General features: G+C 40.7%; 1 protein-coding gene across 23 annotated transcripts in view; it reads left to right on the forward strand.

Moving 5' to 3' along the window:
- Positions 1–7,504: 7,504 nt before the first annotated feature.
- LOC105492110 (C2 calcium dependent domain containing 5) overlaps positions 7,505–18,691 on the forward strand; it is a 94,949-nt gene continuing 83,762 nt past the window's right edge. For 4 of the 23 annotated variants that reach the window (XM_071072049.1, XM_071072050.1, XM_071072055.1 and 1 more), the window contains exons 1-3: positions 7,505–7,848; positions 8,081–8,199; positions 17,231–17,317. In XM_071072049.1, the coding sequence (XP_070928150.1) occupies positions 8,110–8,199; positions 17,231–17,317 (177 nt within the window). In that variant the 5' untranslated portion in view covers positions 7,505–7,848; positions 8,081–8,109. The remainder of the gene's footprint in view (positions 7,849–8,080; positions 8,200–17,230; positions 17,318–18,691) is intronic. The other 19 variants (XM_071072058.1, XM_071072053.1, XM_071072051.1 and 16 more) reach the window with 8 other exon arrangements.

Below are 18,691 nucleotides of genomic sequence, written 5' to 3' on the forward strand. Positions count from 1 at the left end.
AGAGTGCTGCCATTAATACCCCTGTGCACACAACTTTTTGTGTTTTTGCTGGTGTTTCTTTGGGATAGATTCCTGGAAGTAGAATTATTGGATCAGGCACAAATCCATACCTAATTGTGCTAGATATTGGCAAATTCTCCTCTATAGGGGTTGTATCATTTGCATGCTGAGCTGAAACATATGAGGGTGTGTATTTCTCCACAGCCTTTTCAACAGAGTATGTTGTCAAATGTTTGGATTTGTACCTAATATGCAAAAAATATACAACGTTATAAGATCAATTTGCATCTCTTTTATTATGGCATCTCTTTACATGGTAAAGGACCATTTGACTTTCTTTTTCTGTGACTCACCTGTTTATATTTCTTGTCTATCTTTCAAAAGGATTTTTAGCTCTTTTAGAAGCTCTTTATATATCAGCCCTTTATATATTAATTCTTTTTCTGTGCTATAAGTTCCAAATATTATGAGTAACATTCAATTTTTCATTTTTTCATCTAGCTATCCAGTTATCCCAACATCAATGATTAAGAAATGGAATATGGTGGTTTTTATGCAATTGAAATAAGACCAATATAGTTGGAATAGGGCAGTTGGAGAGTCCTGTGAAATAAAGCTAATAAAGTAGATAGGGACCAGATCATAGAGTCTTATGGTCTACCCTGGAAATTCTGGTTTTTATCTTAATAGCAGTAGACAGCCACTGAAGAGTTTCAAGCTAGGCAGTATGTATCAGGGGATGTTTGAGCAAATCTCCTTTAGCTGGGGATTGTAGGTTTATTTGCTCAAATATGAGGCAAGACACTGAGGGCCCGGTAACCAAGCCACAAGGGGCAGAAGTAATGACTAAAGTTCCAGGGTATGCATCTTTAGTATTAAAGATACTAAAGCCCCAATAGCTTTAGAATTAGAAGACCTGTATTGATTTTTCTCATTCTAGTATGTTTCCCATAAGTATTGCTACTTAGAGCTAAAATTTCCACTTCACCTCATCTGAACTGCAGGAGCTGCCTGCATGATGTGTGACCTGTAATGTGTGAAGCTACTCCTTCTGTGGGAAGCAACACAACCTGTAGCAAGTTTAGAATTCTCTTCTGCAGCTGTCTGGAACAAACTGGATAGGTGCCATATTGCGTGGGCTGTATAGGGACATTAGCCATGGATTCAGCTCACTTGCTCTTCCCATCAGTTGCAGTAATTTGTAACTGCCCACTTGTCAGCACTCCTTTAAATGACGCTAGTGCATAGCGAGTTCAGCTGAAGGGTCACGGTATCCTAGTCTTTACAGATTTAGCAAATATATCTAGCTTTTCTTTTCAAGGTACATTGGGTATGTTATTAGATTGCTCCTCTAACAACAGGGAAAGACTGGAAGTTAACAAGTGGGTTGGGAAATTACATGTCAATTTAATTAATCTAATTAACGTTACGGTTAGTGCCTCTGTGAAGATAATGGCTTATAGGACTATAAAAACTCTAATTATTAGTGCCATCTAATTGGCAAAGGGAAAGGGGTGTGCATAAGAGAAAATATGTAGTGTTGGATTAAAATTTTGGGGTTAAAAATTTTAAGAGTCAGGAGTACAACCTGGATCCCATGAACTGAGGTGAACTGGGACCTCCTTAAGTTTGTAGATAATGTTAAATTAAAATGGAACAATCTAGCACTAGGTGATAAGCTAATACAAGGTGGAGAAGCCATAGAGTTTAATTTTAATTTTATTTTTAAGTTTTTTTGAGACAGTCTCACTCTGTTTTCCAGGCTGGAGTGCAGTGGCGCAATCTCAGCTAACTGCAGCCTCCACCTCCTGAGCTCAAATGATTCTCGTACCTCAACCTCCTGAGTAGCTGGGATTACAGGTGCCTACCACCATGTCTGGCTAATTTTTGTATTTTTAGCAGAGACGGGGTTTTGCCATGTTGGTCAAGATGGTCTTGAACTCCTGATCTCAAGCGATCCACCCGCCATGGCCTCCCAAAGTGCTGGGAGTACAGGAGTAATTGGTCAGGGGTGAGGAAGAGTCAAAGATAAGTGTCAGTTCAGACTAGAGTTTCCACAAAGCCCTTATGTAGACATAAATGGAAAACCTGCAGGCTTTGCAGTACCAGCATGAATAAGGGGAACTTGTTTTGGTGCTAACACAATAAGGAAGTGTCTGCCTATTTATATCTCAGTACCATAACTCACTGAGTGCATTGATAGGCACTGATAAAAAGCAATGTGGGCCGGGTGTGGTGGCTCACGCCTGTAATCCCAGCACTTTGGGAGGCCAAGTTGGGTGGATCACCTGAGGTCAGGAGTTTGAGATTAGCCTGACCAACATGGTGAAACCCCGTCTCTACTAAAAATACAAAAATTAGCTGGGTGTGGTGGCAGGTGCCTGTAATCCCAGTTACTTGGGAGGCTGAGGCAGGAGAATCACTTGAACCTGGGAGGCAGAGGTGGCATTGAGCAGAGATCGTGCCACTGCACTCCAGCCTGGGCAACAAGAGCAAAACTCCTAAAAAAAGCAATGTCTTTCACTGTAATAATCTTCCAATTTAGAGAATATTTTACTTGATGTGGTCCTTATGCCCATGGTACATTAGGTATGCCCTCATGAGATATAAGGGAACTAACAAGATGATGAGTTTACCTAGATGCCTACTTATCTCATTTTTACTCCTTAATCAAAGCAAAAGTGGGCCACACGGTGGCTCACACATGCATTCCTAGCACTTTGGGAGGATGAGGCAGGCGGATCACTTGAGCCCAAGAGTTTGAGATCAGCCTAGGCAACATGGGGAGGCCTCATCTCTACCAAAATATAAAAATTAGCCAGATGTGGTGGTGTGCGCCTATAGTCTCAGCTACTCAGGAGGCTAAGGTTGGAGGATCCTCCTGGGAGGATTGAGGCTGGGAGCCTGGGAGATTGAGGCTGCGGTGAACTGTGATCTTGCCACTGCACTCTAGCCTTGGTAACAGAGTGGGCCCCTGTCCCAAAGGAAAAAAAAAAAATCAAAGCGAAAGTAACTGAACTGAGCCCAAGTTGTCATTTGTATAATTATACTTCTAATCCCAGCCCACCTTCAAACTTAAAATCAGTGAGTTTCTGGCTTGAGCAATTGACTATGTAGTTGGTGTTGCTGTTTAGTAGAAGACCACCAGGTCTTTTGTTGTTGTTGTTGTCATTGTGGTGGTTGTGGTTATGGGAAAGGCAAAGAAAATCACGTCAGTTTTGGACATCTTGACATTTGAGGTCACTTTGATACTACAAATGGAAATAGTAACTTGGCAGTTGCATATATGGGTCAAGATCCCAGAAGTGAGTTATAGACTAAAGATAACGATTTGAGAGTCCTTGGCTAAACAGATGGAAATTAAAATTATGAGCATGGATGAGATCACCTAGGGAGAGAGTACAGTTGGAAGAGAATAGAGACAAAAACTGAACCTGAGAAAAACACATATTTAATAGTTAAGGACAGGGAGTAGGCTGAGAAGACAGATGTATAAACCAGAATAGGTAAGAGAAGCTTGGTTTCTGAATACCAAAAGGAAGATTATTTTAAGGAGAGCGTGGTCAACAGCATCAAATGCTACTGAGAGTCATGTAAATAAAAAACTGAAGCCAGGCATGGTAGCACGTGCCTGTAGTCTCAGCAACCTGGGAGGCTGAGGCAGAAGGACTGCGTGAGCCCAAGGGTTTGAGACCAGTCTGGGCAACATAGCAAGACCCCATCTCAAAAACAAAAACTTAAAACTAAAAAGTGTCCATTGCATTTAGCAACCAGAGGTTATTGATGGCATTAGTGAAAGCTGCTTTTGTAGAATGGTGGTGGCTAAACCCAGATATTAATAGTTTTTGGAGTGCTTAGGAAGTGAGGAGAGGGCATTAAGTACTGACAACCCTTGAGAAATTTAACCTTGAAAGGATGGGAAAGATTAACAGGAACATTTTAGGAAGCCAGTAAAGAAGAGCGATCCAAGTAGTAATAGCATGCATATTAACTGTTAATTTAATTCCACAATAATTTGTTGATCACATGAAGGGCACAAGGCAAAGAACTGAGAATTGAGAGATGAGTAAGAAGCAATCCCTTCCCTCAGAGTGCTCGTGGTTTAGTGGGTGGGGGGGAGAGATGGATACATAATTATTGCATGGAAAGTATAATAATCAATGTATTAGATTTAGTAGTAGCATAGGTGAGAGTGAAGAGCATATTTATTAGGAAGGAGATCAGAGAAGACGTAGAAGTGACTTCTGTAAAAGGCAAAAGATTTATACGCTCTAAAAAGAAACAGAGGATTGACTTTTGAACTGAGTTATGAATTCATACGTGTTTGGTAGGATGACTATGAGAGAGATACTCCAGGAAGAAGGAAAAGTATAGTTTTTTGGAAAACTACATGTAATCTTTAAAGAGGTGGGTTCTTGGAATCACATTGTCTAGATTTAAAACCTGCCTCTATCATTAGCAGCTTTGTGACCTTGGGTAATCACCACAGCTTTGAGAACCCACAATTTTCTCATTTATAAAATGAAGGCTGATAATTCCTACCTCAGGATTTTAGGGAGCCTTAAAAGCTGTGAAACTGAATTCAGTAGCTAGCATGCAGCAAGCCAATAATACATGTTAACTCTTGTTATTGTTAATTTAAAATGCAAAGAGTGGCAGGGTATGAAGCTAAAGAAGGTAATCAGGAGTCACATTATGGTAGATTTGTCAGGAAAGTTAGCACTGTTCCCAGCATTAATTAAAATAAACGAGAACAATTATTAGGAAACAGTTCAACTGAAGTCAGGCTTAAGTCTACTAAAAATAGTTTTCAGGAAGCATCTTAATTATAATCTCTTGTTGATGAAGCCTAAGGCAACAAGTATGTACAAGTATCTAATTAGGAGGCTGAGATTGCTAACCTCTAATTGTGCAATTTGCAAATTTTTTTTACATTACATTTTGTAACGCAATGCATTATTTTCCATTAATATTGGTGCTAAACTTCATTTTTCTAGTTTTTTTTCTTTATACATTTCATATTTTTAAAAATGAGTTGGTAATATGGTAATACTTCGATTTTATCACAAAAACCATTTCAACCCTACCACCAAATACAACAAACAACACTGATCATGACGGGCAAGATGGCTCATGCCTGTAATCCCAGCACTTTGTGAGGCCAAGGCAGGAGGATGGCTTAAGCCACGATTGAGACCAGCCTGGGCAATACAGGGAGACTCCATCTCTACAAAAAATTAAAAAAACTAGCAGAGCATGGTGGTGTGTGCATGTAGTCCCAGGAACTTGGTGGGCTGAGGGGAGGATCGCTTGGCCCAGAAGATTGAGGCTGTAGTGAGCTATGATCCTGTCACTGCACTCCAGGCTGGGTGACAGAGACCTTGTCTCAAAATAAATAAATAACCTTGATCACACAGTGTAGCCAACCTTCAGAATTTTGGCAAGGGTATTTTAAGGGTAGAGTCAGACTCCAGAAAAAGCTGCAGGTGGACCTAAGGAAATTTGCATGGGACCTATGACCCCTATCCTTTGACATAGTTCGAATTGATAAAAGTTTCTCTAGTCCAAAAAGCAAGCGATGTTTTTAGATTTTTATTTTGAGGAAGTCGTTTTCTCTGTAGGAGTTCAACTTCTCACTTATGTGAACAATATTCCTGTCATAGAAGGAATTTTTGTCATGAAAAGATAATTCGGGATCACTACTGTTTGGAGTATTTAATCTACTCTATTGAGTATTTTTGAAGTTAAAAAGATCATACAGATATCTTCACTTAGGAATGAAAGGTTATAATCTTTCAGCCGGCATGAGCTCTGATTTTGTTGATACTGGGTATACTGTTAATGCTGATTTTGATATTTGGTAAGTACTGGTTTATGTTATATCCTGTGTGTGCCTCCATTTCCCTAATGTAGTCTGAGCCTGTAGATAACACCTTACTTTATGTCTAGTTGAGTCAATGCTTCAAGATGTTTAATGCTCTCCGGGTTCATTTCTTGTGCTTGACTATACTTTCCATGGTAGGAAGTACTGAACTTCTGCTACTACTGTAGGTCTTTTTTTTTTTTTTTTTTTTTTTTGGAGACGGAGTCTCGCTCTGTCACCCAGGCTGGAGTGCAGTGGCCGGATCTCAGCTCACTGCAAGCTCTGCCTCCCGGGTTTACGCCATTCTCCTGCCTCAGCCTCCCGAGTAGCTGGGACTACAGGCGCCTGCCACCTCGCCCGGCTAATTTTTTGTATTTTTTAGTAGAGACGGGGTTTCACCGTGTTAGCCAGGATGGTCTCGAACTCCTGACCTCGTGATCCGCCCGTCTCGGCCTCCCAAAGTGCTGGGATTACAGGCTTGAGCCACCGCGCCCGGCTTACTGTAGGTCTTATCTTTAGGCTTGCGGATGCTTAAGAAAAACACTGTGACGATCTAAGAGTGCAGGGCAAACCTCTTTTTTTAAATTAAAAAAGTTTCTTTTAAGAGACATGGTTTCACTCTGTTGCCCAGGTTGGGATGCAGTGGTGTGATGACAGCTCACTGCAGCCTCAAACTCCTGGGCTCAAGCAATTCTCCCAGATTCTCCCACCTCAGCTTCCTAGGTAGCTGAGACCACAGACGAACCACTGGCCCAGCTAATTTTTGCATTTCTTGTAGAGAAGGGGTCTTACTATGTTGCCCCTTCTCCATGTGGCTGGTCTCGAACTCCTGGCCTCAATCAATCCTCCTGCCTCAGCCTCCCACAGTGCTGGGATTACAAGTCTGAGCCACCGCACCCACCAGCAGAAACTTTATTTCAAGAGGCGACTTTGGATTTCAAGGTGACCTCCCCCACCCCGCCCACAGTAATATCTGTGACCCAGTAAACAATACAAGTGCCTATGACTGAATACAAAATTTCACCAAATAATATTTATTTCACTATTCGAGATGTGCCTGGTATCTCTATTTCTTTCTTTTCTTTTTTTTCCTGGAGACAGAGGAGTGATCTAGGCTCACTGCAACCTCCGCCTCCCAGGTTCAAGCGATTTTCCTGCCTCAGCTTCCTAAGTAGCTGGAATTGGAGGCACTTGCCATGACGCCCAGCTAATTTTTGCATTTTTAGTAGAGTCGGGGTTTCGCCATGTTGTCCAGGCTGGTCTGGAACTCCTGACCTCAGGTGATCCGCCCGCCTCGCATCCCAAAGTGCTGGGATTACAGACGTGAGCCACTGCGCCCCGCCATCTAACTCTATTTCATAGAAAACTGAAACCACCACACGCAACTGTACCCCTTCCAAGTAGAAACCAGCTAATTTGGTTTTACGAATCACTAAAGGGGTCACTAAACGCCGACTGAAAACGCTCTTCTAGCAGTCTTCGCTGCTACTCCATCTGTCACAGCCCATCCGAAAAGCGGCGTTAGCAGCTGGGAAGGCCGCGGCCGGAAGCTAAGTCACAGAGCCGCACTCGCGCTTCAGCCCGCAAGATGGAGCGTTTCCCTCCAGGGAAGCAGCGCCGCACCTATGCACAGCCTCGACTCGGTGGATGATGCAGGACTCGGCCCATTTCCCTGCCCTCCAGCTTTCTCAAAGTTAGCCCCGCCCCTTATCTTTCCTCGGCGAGTTTAGTTTCGCCCCGCCAAGTGGGCAGAGCGCCGAACGATCGATGCTTTCTTCAGTGCCCTGAGAGCCGCCATTTTTGAGGGCGGGGGAAGAGAAACAAGCAGCGGCGGCAGAGGCTCAATGGGATGCTGACTGGGTTTTGCTTCTCGTCCCAGCCCTGTGGGGCCGGGGCAGAAGAACCCATCAAAGCCCTTCCTCCGGCCGCCTCTTCGGAATGAGGTCTCAGCACCCGCGTGGGACAGCACCCTTCCTCCTGCCTGAGTGAGTGGCGACCTCCGGCGCGACTGCCGCGGGGGCCGCCGCGCGCCCCCGCGCGCCCCCGCGCGCCCCCGCGCGCCCCCGCGCGCCCCCGCGCGCCCCCGCGCGCCCCCGCGCGCCCCCGCGCGCCCCCGCGCGCCCCCGCGCGCCCCCGCGCTGTCAGTTACCCCGCGCGCCTCCGCCCCTCTCCCGCCGGCCTCGCGCTCGGCGCAGACTCGTTTGTTTGTTTCTGCAGGAGCCCAAGAAGAGGCCGAAACCGAGACCATGCCTGGGAAGCTGAAGGTGAAAATCGTGGCTGGGCGCCATTTGCCAGTGATGGACCGTGCAAGTGACCTGACTGATGCCTTCGTGGAGGTTGGTGCGGGGTCCTGCCCCTCAAAACACAGGGAGCGCCAAGCCCTGTGAAGGATCTACCCACCTCGCCCCCAGCCCCTCAGCCTATTCCCCCCTCGACTGCCCTCCCGTCGGCCGTGATTGTCCAGCTGTCCCACGAGGGATGACCGCCGAGACTTCAGTGCGTGCGATGGGTGCACGGCTTGCAGGCGTCCGCGGCACAGTCCGCTGCGCGGGGAGGCTTGTACTGTTCTGCATGCGGGGGTGACCCTGATGTCAGGACTCATTAACAGGCCACCTGCCACTCAGGAGATCCCAAGGCGTGGCCGCGCAGCCACCGACACACACACACACACACACACACACACACACACACACACACACACACGAATGCCGGGGTGACTCTGATGTCAGGACTCATTAACAGGCCACCTGCCACTCAGGAGATCTCAAAGTGTGACCCCACAGCCACTGAAACACACACACACACACACACACACACAGAGACAGACACACACCCCCTTGGAAGGGATGGCCAGAGTGGTGGACATCATGTTTAAGAAGGTGCATGAATCCCTTTATGAACACTTGGAGTCCCACAGTGCGTCCCACATGCCTAACATTTTGTGAATCTGCCGTGCACGTTCTAAAACACAACTGTAACACTTCCTGCTCTTGCATAGACTGGTAGGTCTGATGAGGTGTTTCAGAGTAATTTAGCGCCTTGAGGTAGGAAGTCAATTAATTGCCATGGACTTAAATTGCAAAATTGCTTTTTAAGTCTAATGATTAGTTTAAAAGTCATGCAAATTAGTAAAGGCCTAGGGCCGGGAAGGTAATAACCCAGAGTCTGAAAGAAGCCAAGTGAAGATTGTAATAAAAATTGGCGTGATGAGCCAGAGCATTAGAGCAGTAATCATTTGGGCTATTAGTGCTTCGAGTTGATGGATAGATATATCATAATATATAGCCCGATTTCATCTCAATATTCCTGATGTTTCCTAAGTGTTCTCTAACCTAATAATTGCAGTTCACTGCCCCTCCTCATTGTCATGGTGATTCTTAATCACTTCATTGGAGAAAGTTTTTGAGTGCTGTTGTGCCAGATGTTAGGTAATAGGAATCCACAAATAACTGAAGCGCATAGTGTTTGCTTTCCGGTAGTTCAGACATCGACCCACACAGCCTATTTAATAATTAATAGGTAACGTGTTGAATTTAATGATTGCCTGATCTGTGCTAAGTACTTTTAAATTCTTAGTTTTCACAACAGTCCTACTATAGGAGTATTGTTATTGTCCCATGTTACGGTTGAGGTAACTGAGGCCCAGGAAGGGTAAATAATTTGCTTAAGGTTACATAGCTTGCAAACCTCCATAGCCTGACAGTTTGTTCTCTTAACCGCTCTGCTAATACAGCCTCACCAGACAAAGTGATGAGTATTGTATTAGAATATGGAAACAATTGTCTCTGAAGGTTGAGAAAGGCTTGCTGTGAAAGTGACATTTGAAATGGGCCTTGAAGGACACCCAGGATTTTACCGGGCAAAGGGAACATCAAAGGCAGGCATAGGATGGAATATATAGTAAGTTCAGGAAACTGCCTTAGTTTGGTATGTGTCTGGAGGAAAGGGTATGAGATATGTGGGTAGTGGAGCTTGTTAAGGATGAGGCTGGAAAGCCCTATTTTCTATAAAACCTCCTTTTCTGTAGTATTTATAAGGAGGAATAAGGAAGCTTTTTTTTTTTTCTTTCTTTTTTAAAGACAAGTTTTATTCTGTTGCCCAGGCTGGAATGCAGCTCACTGCAGCCTCCAACTCCCGGCCTCAAGCCATCCTCCTGCCTCTCCCTCTTCAGCCTCCCAAAGTGCTGGGATTATGGACCTGAGCCACCACACCTGGCCAGGGGAGTTTTTAAAGCAGAAATAAAATAAGATCATGTTTGTATTAGTTTGTTTCTTTATAGGATGGCCTGAATGGGGATGCTATTGATTGACTAGACAGATGGGAAGTGAGGCAGGGAGATCGGTTAAGAAGGTGGTAAAATTATCCAGGTAATATGTGGGAATGTGCATAGGAATGGATTTGAACAGGAAGATTTGTGGGACATTTCTTAGGTTAAAATTGTCAGGCCTTGATAGTTACGTGGATTTTGCTGGTGATGAAGGGGCTGATTCACAGGTTACTTACTACTTCCTTCTTTGAACAAATTGAGTGTCGGCTGTTTGCCAGGCTCTGGGCTAGTCACTGGTCTAGCCAATGGATAAACATGGTGAGTAAGACAGACTTGGTTCCTGCTCTTAATGCAGCTTATATTTTAGTAGGAGAGACAGATAAATTTAAAGGTAAATAAGGTAAATAAATTTTAAATGTATTTAAAATTATTTAAATAAAAAGGTAAATAAATTATTAAATATATAGTTACAAATTGGGATGGGTGCCATGAAAGAGAACAATAGAAAGAGAACAACAGGGAACACCTACTTTAGGTTGAGTTATCAGAGGAGGTCCCTGAGAAAAGTGTTTGTCAACCCAGAATCTAGTGGATGAGAAGGAGCCTGCTGCTGAGGGAGCATATTTGCGTGTGTAGGGGAGTGGGTGGACAGAAGGCAACCCGGATATCTCATGTCGAGATTTGGTGTGTTTTAGGAAGTGAAGGAAGATGCCTGTGGCTGGCACATAGTCAGTGAAGGGAAGAGTAGTATAAGATAAAGTTGGAGAGTTAATCAAAGAGCCAGTCTTGCAAGGACTAAGGCCATGATTAACAGTTTGAATTTTACCCTAAATTCATTGAAAAGCCCTTGTTAAGATGAGCACTGTTGTTATATGGAGAATGGATTGAAGGGGAAAGAGTAGAAATCAGGCAGTTAGGAGATTCTGTAATAGTTCAAATAACAGGTGATATGGGCCAAGGTGATGGATTTGATAATGCAGACAAGTGGATGAATTCCAGGTGTATTTTGAAGATAGATTAAAAGATGACTCCTAGCTTTCTGAAGTATTGGGTTTTCTGAAACTCCATGGAGATGGTAAAGATTGAGGTGGATCATTTTCCATTTCAGCATGTTAGGTTTGTGATGTCTGTAGGGCCTTTAATTGGAGATGTTAAGGAAGTGATTTATGACTGTGGCATTCAAAAACAAAAAGGTCTGAGTAAAAATGAGGACACGAACCAGTGTTTCTCAAGTCCTGTGAGACCCAGGACTCCCTTTAGATAGCCGGTATTTTACCCTTTCTATCCTGGCATGATATTTTTTAGTTAATATATCCTGTGTATTCTTACAATTAAAAACAAACCAGTACCATGGTCTAACTATGACAGAGAAATAGAAGTTGTTGTTGTTGTTGTCATTATTATTTTTTTGAGACAGTCTTGCTCTTTCACCTAGGCTGGAGTGCAGTGGTGTGATCTTGGCTCACTGCAACCTCCGTCTCCTGGGTTCAAGTGATTCTCCTGTCTCAGCCTCCAGAGTAGCTGGGATTACAGGCGCTCGCCACCACGCCCTGCTAATTTTTGTATTTTTTAGTAGAGACGAGGTTTTGCCATGTTGGCCAGGCTGGTCTCAAACTCCTGACCTCAGATGATCCACCTGCCTGGGTCTCCCAAAGTTCTGGGATTACAAGTGTGAGCCACCGTGCCTGGCCTGTTGTTATTATGTTAATATGGAAGTACTTTTTCATGACCATAATAGAAAACATGAGGTAATCAGATGAATCAATGAATATTTATTCAGCCTTTGTATGTATTAGACACTACTGGATGCTGGGGCTATGGCAGTAAATTTAAAAGAACTTCAGTCATGGAACTTACATTTTAGTGGGAGAAGAGAGTTCATAAATAAGGTAATTAAGTAAAAGATATAGTATACTGGATCAATGAATATTTATTTGACCTTTGTATGTATTAGACACTGTACTAGATACTGGGGCTATAGCAATAAATTATAAAAACTTGAGTCATGGAACTTACATTTTAGTGGGAGGAGAGAGTTCACAAATAAGGTAAGTAAATAAAAGATATAGTATGCTGGATGTTGAGAAATGCCCCATATGGAGAAAATAAAGCTGGGACACGGAAAAGGCAGTGCAGCGCCTATGTGAAAATCACGTGAATATAACTGCTTCTCAAACAGAGCGAGACAGTTGTGTAGTTTTGGCATCTCAGATCTTTATTGCCATTGGTTATCTGATTTTTCAAAATAGTCAACTCATGGGAAAAAGCAGAGTTGCCTCTTGATTTACATGATGGTTGTAGTTCTTGACAATTATGTACACTGAAACCTGATTGTAATACTTTTATCTGTAAAACTGAGGTTCTAGGTAGGTTTCTTTTTTTTTCTTTTTCTTTCTTTTTTTTTTTTGAGACAGAGCTTTGCTCTTGTTGCCCAGGTCGGAATGCAATGGCGCTGTCTCAGCTCACTGTAACCTCCGCCTCCCAGGTTCAAGCGATCTTCCTGCCTCAGCCTCCTGAGTAGCTAGGACTACTGGTACACCACCATGCCTGGCTAATTTTTTGTATTTTTGTAGAGGCAGGGTTTCACCATGTTGTACAGACTGGTCTTGAACACCTGACCTCAGGTGATCTACCCGCCTTGGCCTCCCAAAGTGCGGGGATTACAGGCATGGGCCACCGCACCCGGCCTTCTAGGTAGGTTTCTTACCCATGTGATTGTCTAGTGGGACATTTGAAAATCATGACATGGTAAAAGTCTTCATTGTTGGGAACTCACTTGCATTGAAGAATACCTAGCATTTCTGGCCCTTCTTCACTTAATGCAATTACTATTTTCCGCAAAAACACTGCTAGAAATTTCTAAAGCTTCTTTAGGAGTTGGTTCTTTTTTGCAAACCCGTGACTTAGCGGAAGGGAGAGAAACAGGATGAATCCTTGAAAAAACTTGTTATTAAGAGGTTTATTAGAGGAGGAGGACTAGGGGAAGGAAACTGAGATTGTGAGCCAGTGGGTGGGAGAAAAATGGGGAACATAATGTCTTAGAAGGCAAAAGAGGAAGTTTCTTTAAAGAGGAAGCTCAACTGTCAGATGTTACTGGGGTCAAATAAGAAGATAGAAAAATTATTGGATTGGACAACATGGGGGTGTGACAAGAGGCATGATGAGGATGGAATCCCATCCTGTAGTGATTTAAAGAGAATTAAAGTACATGGGAAGTGAGGAAGTAGAAAGAGCATGAATAGGCAACTGTTTCAAGGTGTATGGCTATGAAGGGGGGAGGAAAAATAGTGTGGTATTTAAGAAGTAGTTTTAGTACTTAAAAAATAAATGAAAAGATACAGAAACTATTTGTGTGCTAATAGGAATAATCCCGTAGAAAGGGGAAAAATTAATGCAGGAAAAGGGGGATAATGAAGGATTACAATATGATAAAGGGAAAAATGCTTGATATAGACTAAGTTCATAGAAGAGGCAGATAATGAAGCATGGGCTAGTCATGAGAAAGCTTTATCCTGGGCCTGGAGGATGGTAAAATTTCCAAAGGCAGAGAGAAAAAGGAAGAAAAAATTTTCAGGTGACTAGCACAAACTTGATAAAAGCAAAAGAAGAAATAGGGTATGTATCGATGTAATTGAATGTATTTCAATTGAATGAATTTCATTCATATGTAATCGGAAGGAGGATTCTTGTTGAACAGAAGTGGGAAATAAATCTGGCTAGGAAAGGGGGATACAGATTACTGAATAGTCCAAAAATTAGGAGGAGAAGTCTATACAGTTGAAGCTGTCTTAACAACTTCCATTAACTGACTCATTGCAATCCTCAGTGCTCTGCATTCCTTCCATAAAGCGTATTCATAAATACTCCTCCGGGTAAGACTACTCTAGTGTGCCTGGAGTTTCCCATCAGTTGGCTGATATACTTTACCAAGAGGCAGTTGTGTTTATTCCCAAATCTGCTATGTCAACTGTATTTGTTACTATATTTTATTTAAAGCTTATATAAATCAGTGAATGTAAAGACATGGAAATGGTCACTAAAAATTGCTCTTGAATTAGGTGGATAAAAGATTGTAAAAAATAGAGGATTAGTGAATGTAAAGACATGAAAATGGTCACTAAAAATTACTCTTGAATTAGGTGGAGAAAAGATTGTAAAAAATAGAGTATTCTTTGTTCATGCTTTTTAAAGTATTTTATTTCCCAAACTGGAAATCAGAGATGACTGTGGCTTATGCAAAAAAGATGACTAAACGGTTGACTTTTACGCAAAGAAGAAGTCTTAGCCTTAAATTAAAAGACAGGAATGAATGTTTGTTTATATGTTTTATCTTAAAATGTTTAGTTTGTATTATTTTTAGTGATCCTCTAATTTAACCAAGTTATTTGATTAACTGATCAAGTATTGGTCCTGGTTGCATTGATTGAGAGAATTTCCACTATACATGATGTCAGGAGTGTAGGGACCCAGCGAAGACCAAGTAATACTTAAAGATGATTAGTCTTGCAGGAATCTCTAGAGGGAGATGGGGTTCTGTATAAGGGAAGTATTAATGGAAATATATCTCAATATTAACGTGTGTTACCAATTGTTTGGCCAAACTGCATTGTCATCTTGTGTTTTTCTAGGAACCTTTGAGGGAACAGGGAGAGGAAAATAAATATTTAATGAATATTTCCTGCATACATACATTTTGCTAGGTCTCTACATGTGTTATATCATGTAATGCTCACTTAACAATCCCACTTTTCAGAGGAAGAAGCCAATTTAAATAACAGATTAATAACTTTCTCAAGGTAATTTAGCTAATGAGTAGGTAAAGAGAATGCTTTACTTTACTGGGGGAGATCTCCATTAAAATCCCTGATGTTCTTTAACAAAGTTATAAGGCATTCATTTAATTGCTGAGTAATAAAATGTCCTTTTAATTAAATAAGACTAAGTGAACCGAGATTCTCCTGTGACAGAATGAAAATCATCTAATGTTGGCAAAATACACACTCCAGCCTTTTTCTTTTTGTTTCTTGTCCTTTATTTACTTGTTTGAGAGACTGGATCTTGCTCTGTCACTCAGGCCTGAATGCAGCCGCCTTGAACTCCTGACTTCAAGCAGTCCTCTTGCCTTAGCTTCCTGAGTAGCTGGGACTGCAGGCACGCACCACCTTGCCTGGCTGATGCCTTTTCCTTTTTTCTAAAGTCTTTTTTGTTTGTTTAATGCAGTTTGTGGACTATCAGATCTTTATTTAGAATGAACAGTTGCACAACAACAAAAAGGCACAGTATAGCGAAACTGTTATAGTGGGACAAAACTGTAGAGTGCTTTAAATTTGTCACTTAAAAAATCATGTGCTACTTTTGGCAGTTGAGCCAAAACCCTTAAGTATATTTGGCTTTTGAATGATTTTGAATGTTTTTATAAATCCTAACAGTATTTTACTTCATATAAAGCAACTTTAGATAAATTAGACAGTAAGTATTTCCATCATGCCTTGAATATTGAAATGGAATGAAAATTAAATTAGTAATTAAGCAAGAACCTCTATTCTCCCTAAGTTTTTCCTTATTAAGTTTCATTTCTTTATTGTTGTGATTTTAAAAATTATGCAAGTAATACTTGAATGCTCACCATTAAAAAAGATTCAAACACTCAAATATAACTTGAAAACCCCTTACTTTCTTCTTACAACACTGTACTCTATTCCCTACACCCGATCAGTCCTTTCTACAGAGATAATTGCTGTCAGTTCTTTGGTTTATGTTAATCTTTCCTTCATCCCCTTAAAAAAATACTTGTATATCTATATTGCATTTTTAGAAACAAATATAATCCTACTTTATATATTCTGCTACTTGTTTTTTCAGTTATTATGTAATTAATATCTTCTCATGACAGTATGTATAATCGACTCCATTCTTTATAGGGCCACATGATTTATTCAGTCACTTTCCTGCTGAATGACTATATTTTTGGTGGGGGGGGGGGGGCGGCTTATGTGAAAGTACTTCTGTAGGTTAAAATTCCTGGAAGCAAATCTAGGATTCTGCAATTTGAATGAACATAAAGTTATTGCCATTTGAATTTTAATTTTTGCTGTTTTTTAATTTTAAAATAATGCATTTAAAATAGGTAGTATCATGCATGGTTCAAAATTCAAAAGGTACAAAATGAGTCAGCTTCTCTCTCCCAGCCTTTCCTCTGCTCTTTCTAGTGACCACTGTTACTATTTCTTGTATATACTTCTAGAAATAATGTGCACATATATAGACATATACTTATTATATAAATTCTGTCCTTTTTTTTTTTTTTTGCTATAGAATGCCATATATCTGCAGTAGAAAGGTGTATCTTGGAAGTTGTTCCTTATCAGTGCATGGAGAACTGCTTTATTCTATTTAGTGCTACATTGTGTTGCTTTACCATAAATTTAGTTAGTTCCATATTAATAGATATTTAGCTTGTTTCCAAGCTTTTGCTACAGTAATGCTGCTGATATATGCCATTGTGTACCTCTGTGGGATAAATTCTAAGAAATAGAATTGCTAGCTTAAAAAGGATTTAAGGCATTTAAAATTTTGGTATATGTTGTCAAGTTGTTCTCTGTAGAGATTTTTCTACACTCCTACCAGCAAAGTATGACAGTACCTCACGAATTCTGTGTTCAAACCTTTTGATCTTTGCCAGCCTGATAAGTAAAAATATTTTAGTTTGTATTTCTTAGTGTGAATGAGGTTGATCATCTTTTGATGTGGTTAAAGACAGCTGTATTTCCATTTCTGTGACTTGTCTGATCATATCCTTTGCCTGTTTTTTCTATTGGGTGGTTGATCTTTTACCGCTCTGTACGTGCTCTTTAGAAATGGGGGAAGTTAGTTCTTTGTGATGTGTGGAGCTGGTCAAGCAGAACAGTGGGTAATCCCTTGTTGTAAGTGTAGTCTACAAGCTTACCTGGATCCATCTGTACTTTCTTCCCTTTGTCTCAGAGGATAATAATCTTTTGTCCCCTTTATGGTTAATCCTTCTATTGGTTGGCTGACATTAACATTTACTTTTATTCACATTTTTGATATTTATATGTGAATAATTTCTTATTCATTTTTAGGTAAAATTTGGTAATACCACCTTTAAAACAGATGTGTACCTTAAGTCACTCAACCCTCAGTGGAACTCGGAGTGGTTTAAATTTGAGGTAAGTTTTTAAATGTCAACATTTTTTAGTGTATTTTTTTGAGGTGAATCTTTTCCCTCAGGAATAATGAGAACCTTTTATTTCAGGCATAGTAGTATTTCTACATCATAAAAATATTTTCTTTTCTGCTTACCTAGGAATATTGAGTATAAAAATGTTATATTACATTTAAGAAAATATAGTATATGATAACACATGAACAAAAGAAGTCCTCAAATGTATTATATTATTATTATTATTGTAGTTTTCTCTAAATTTTAGCATATACCAAAAATGACTTAAGAATAATATATGGATTAAAATAAATTTTTAAAAATTATAGTACTATATATTGTGAATATTGCCATTTAAATCATTTGTAAGTGTACAGTTTGGTAGCATTAATTACATTCACAGTGTTTTGCTACCATCACCACTATTTCCAGAACTTTTACTTTACCCTAAATTGAAATTGTGTACCCACTAACCAATAACTTCCCATTCCCTCCTCTCCCTAGACTCTGGTAACCTCTAATCTACTTTCTGTTTCTTTGAATTTGCTTATGCTAGATATTTCATATAAATGGAATCATATAATACTTGTCCTGTTGTATCTGCTTTCTTTTACTCAGCATAATGTTTTCAGGGTTCATCCACACTGTATGTATCAGAATTTTATTCCTTCTTATGGCTGAATAATATCCCATCGTATATGTATGCCACATTTTATTTTCTAATTGAGTTATTTTTGTTGTTGAGTTGTAAAAGTTCTTTATATATTCTAAATATTAACTTATTATCAGATATATAATTTGCAAATATTTTCACTCATTCAGTAGGTTGTCTTTTTACTTTCTTGATAATTTTATTTGATGCACAGAAGTTTTTAATTTTGATGAAGTCCAATATATTTATTTTTGTTTTGGTGTGAAATGAAAGAATCCATTGTCAACTCTCAGGTCATGAAGATTACCCCTATGGTTTTTGTAAGAGTTTTATGGTTTTAGTTTTTATGTATAGGTCATGGATTCATTTGGAGTTACTTTTTATAATGGTGTGAGGTAAGAGGCCAGCTTCATTCCTTTTTTTTTAAAGACAGAGTCTTACTCTGTTGCCCAGGCTGGAGTGTAGAGGCGTGATCTTGGCTCACTGCAACCTCCGCCTGCTAGGTTCGGGTGATTCTCCTGCCTTAGCCTCCCTAGTAGCTGGAATTACAGGCATGTGCCATCATGCCTGGCTAATTTTTTTGTATTTTTAGTAGAGATGGCGTTTCACCCTTTTGGCCTGGCTGGTTTCGAACTCCTGACCTCAAGTGATCTGCCTGCCTTGGCCTCCCAAAGTACTAGGATTACAGGTGTTAGCCACTACGCCTGGCCCCAACTTCATTCATGTATG

Source organism: Macaca nemestrina, chromosome 10 (genome assembly GCF_043159975.1).
Source record: "Macaca nemestrina isolate mMacNem1 chromosome 10, mMacNem.hap1, whole genome shotgun sequence".
Taxonomy (NCBI): domain Eukaryota; kingdom Metazoa; phylum Chordata; class Mammalia; order Primates; family Cercopithecidae; genus Macaca; species Macaca nemestrina.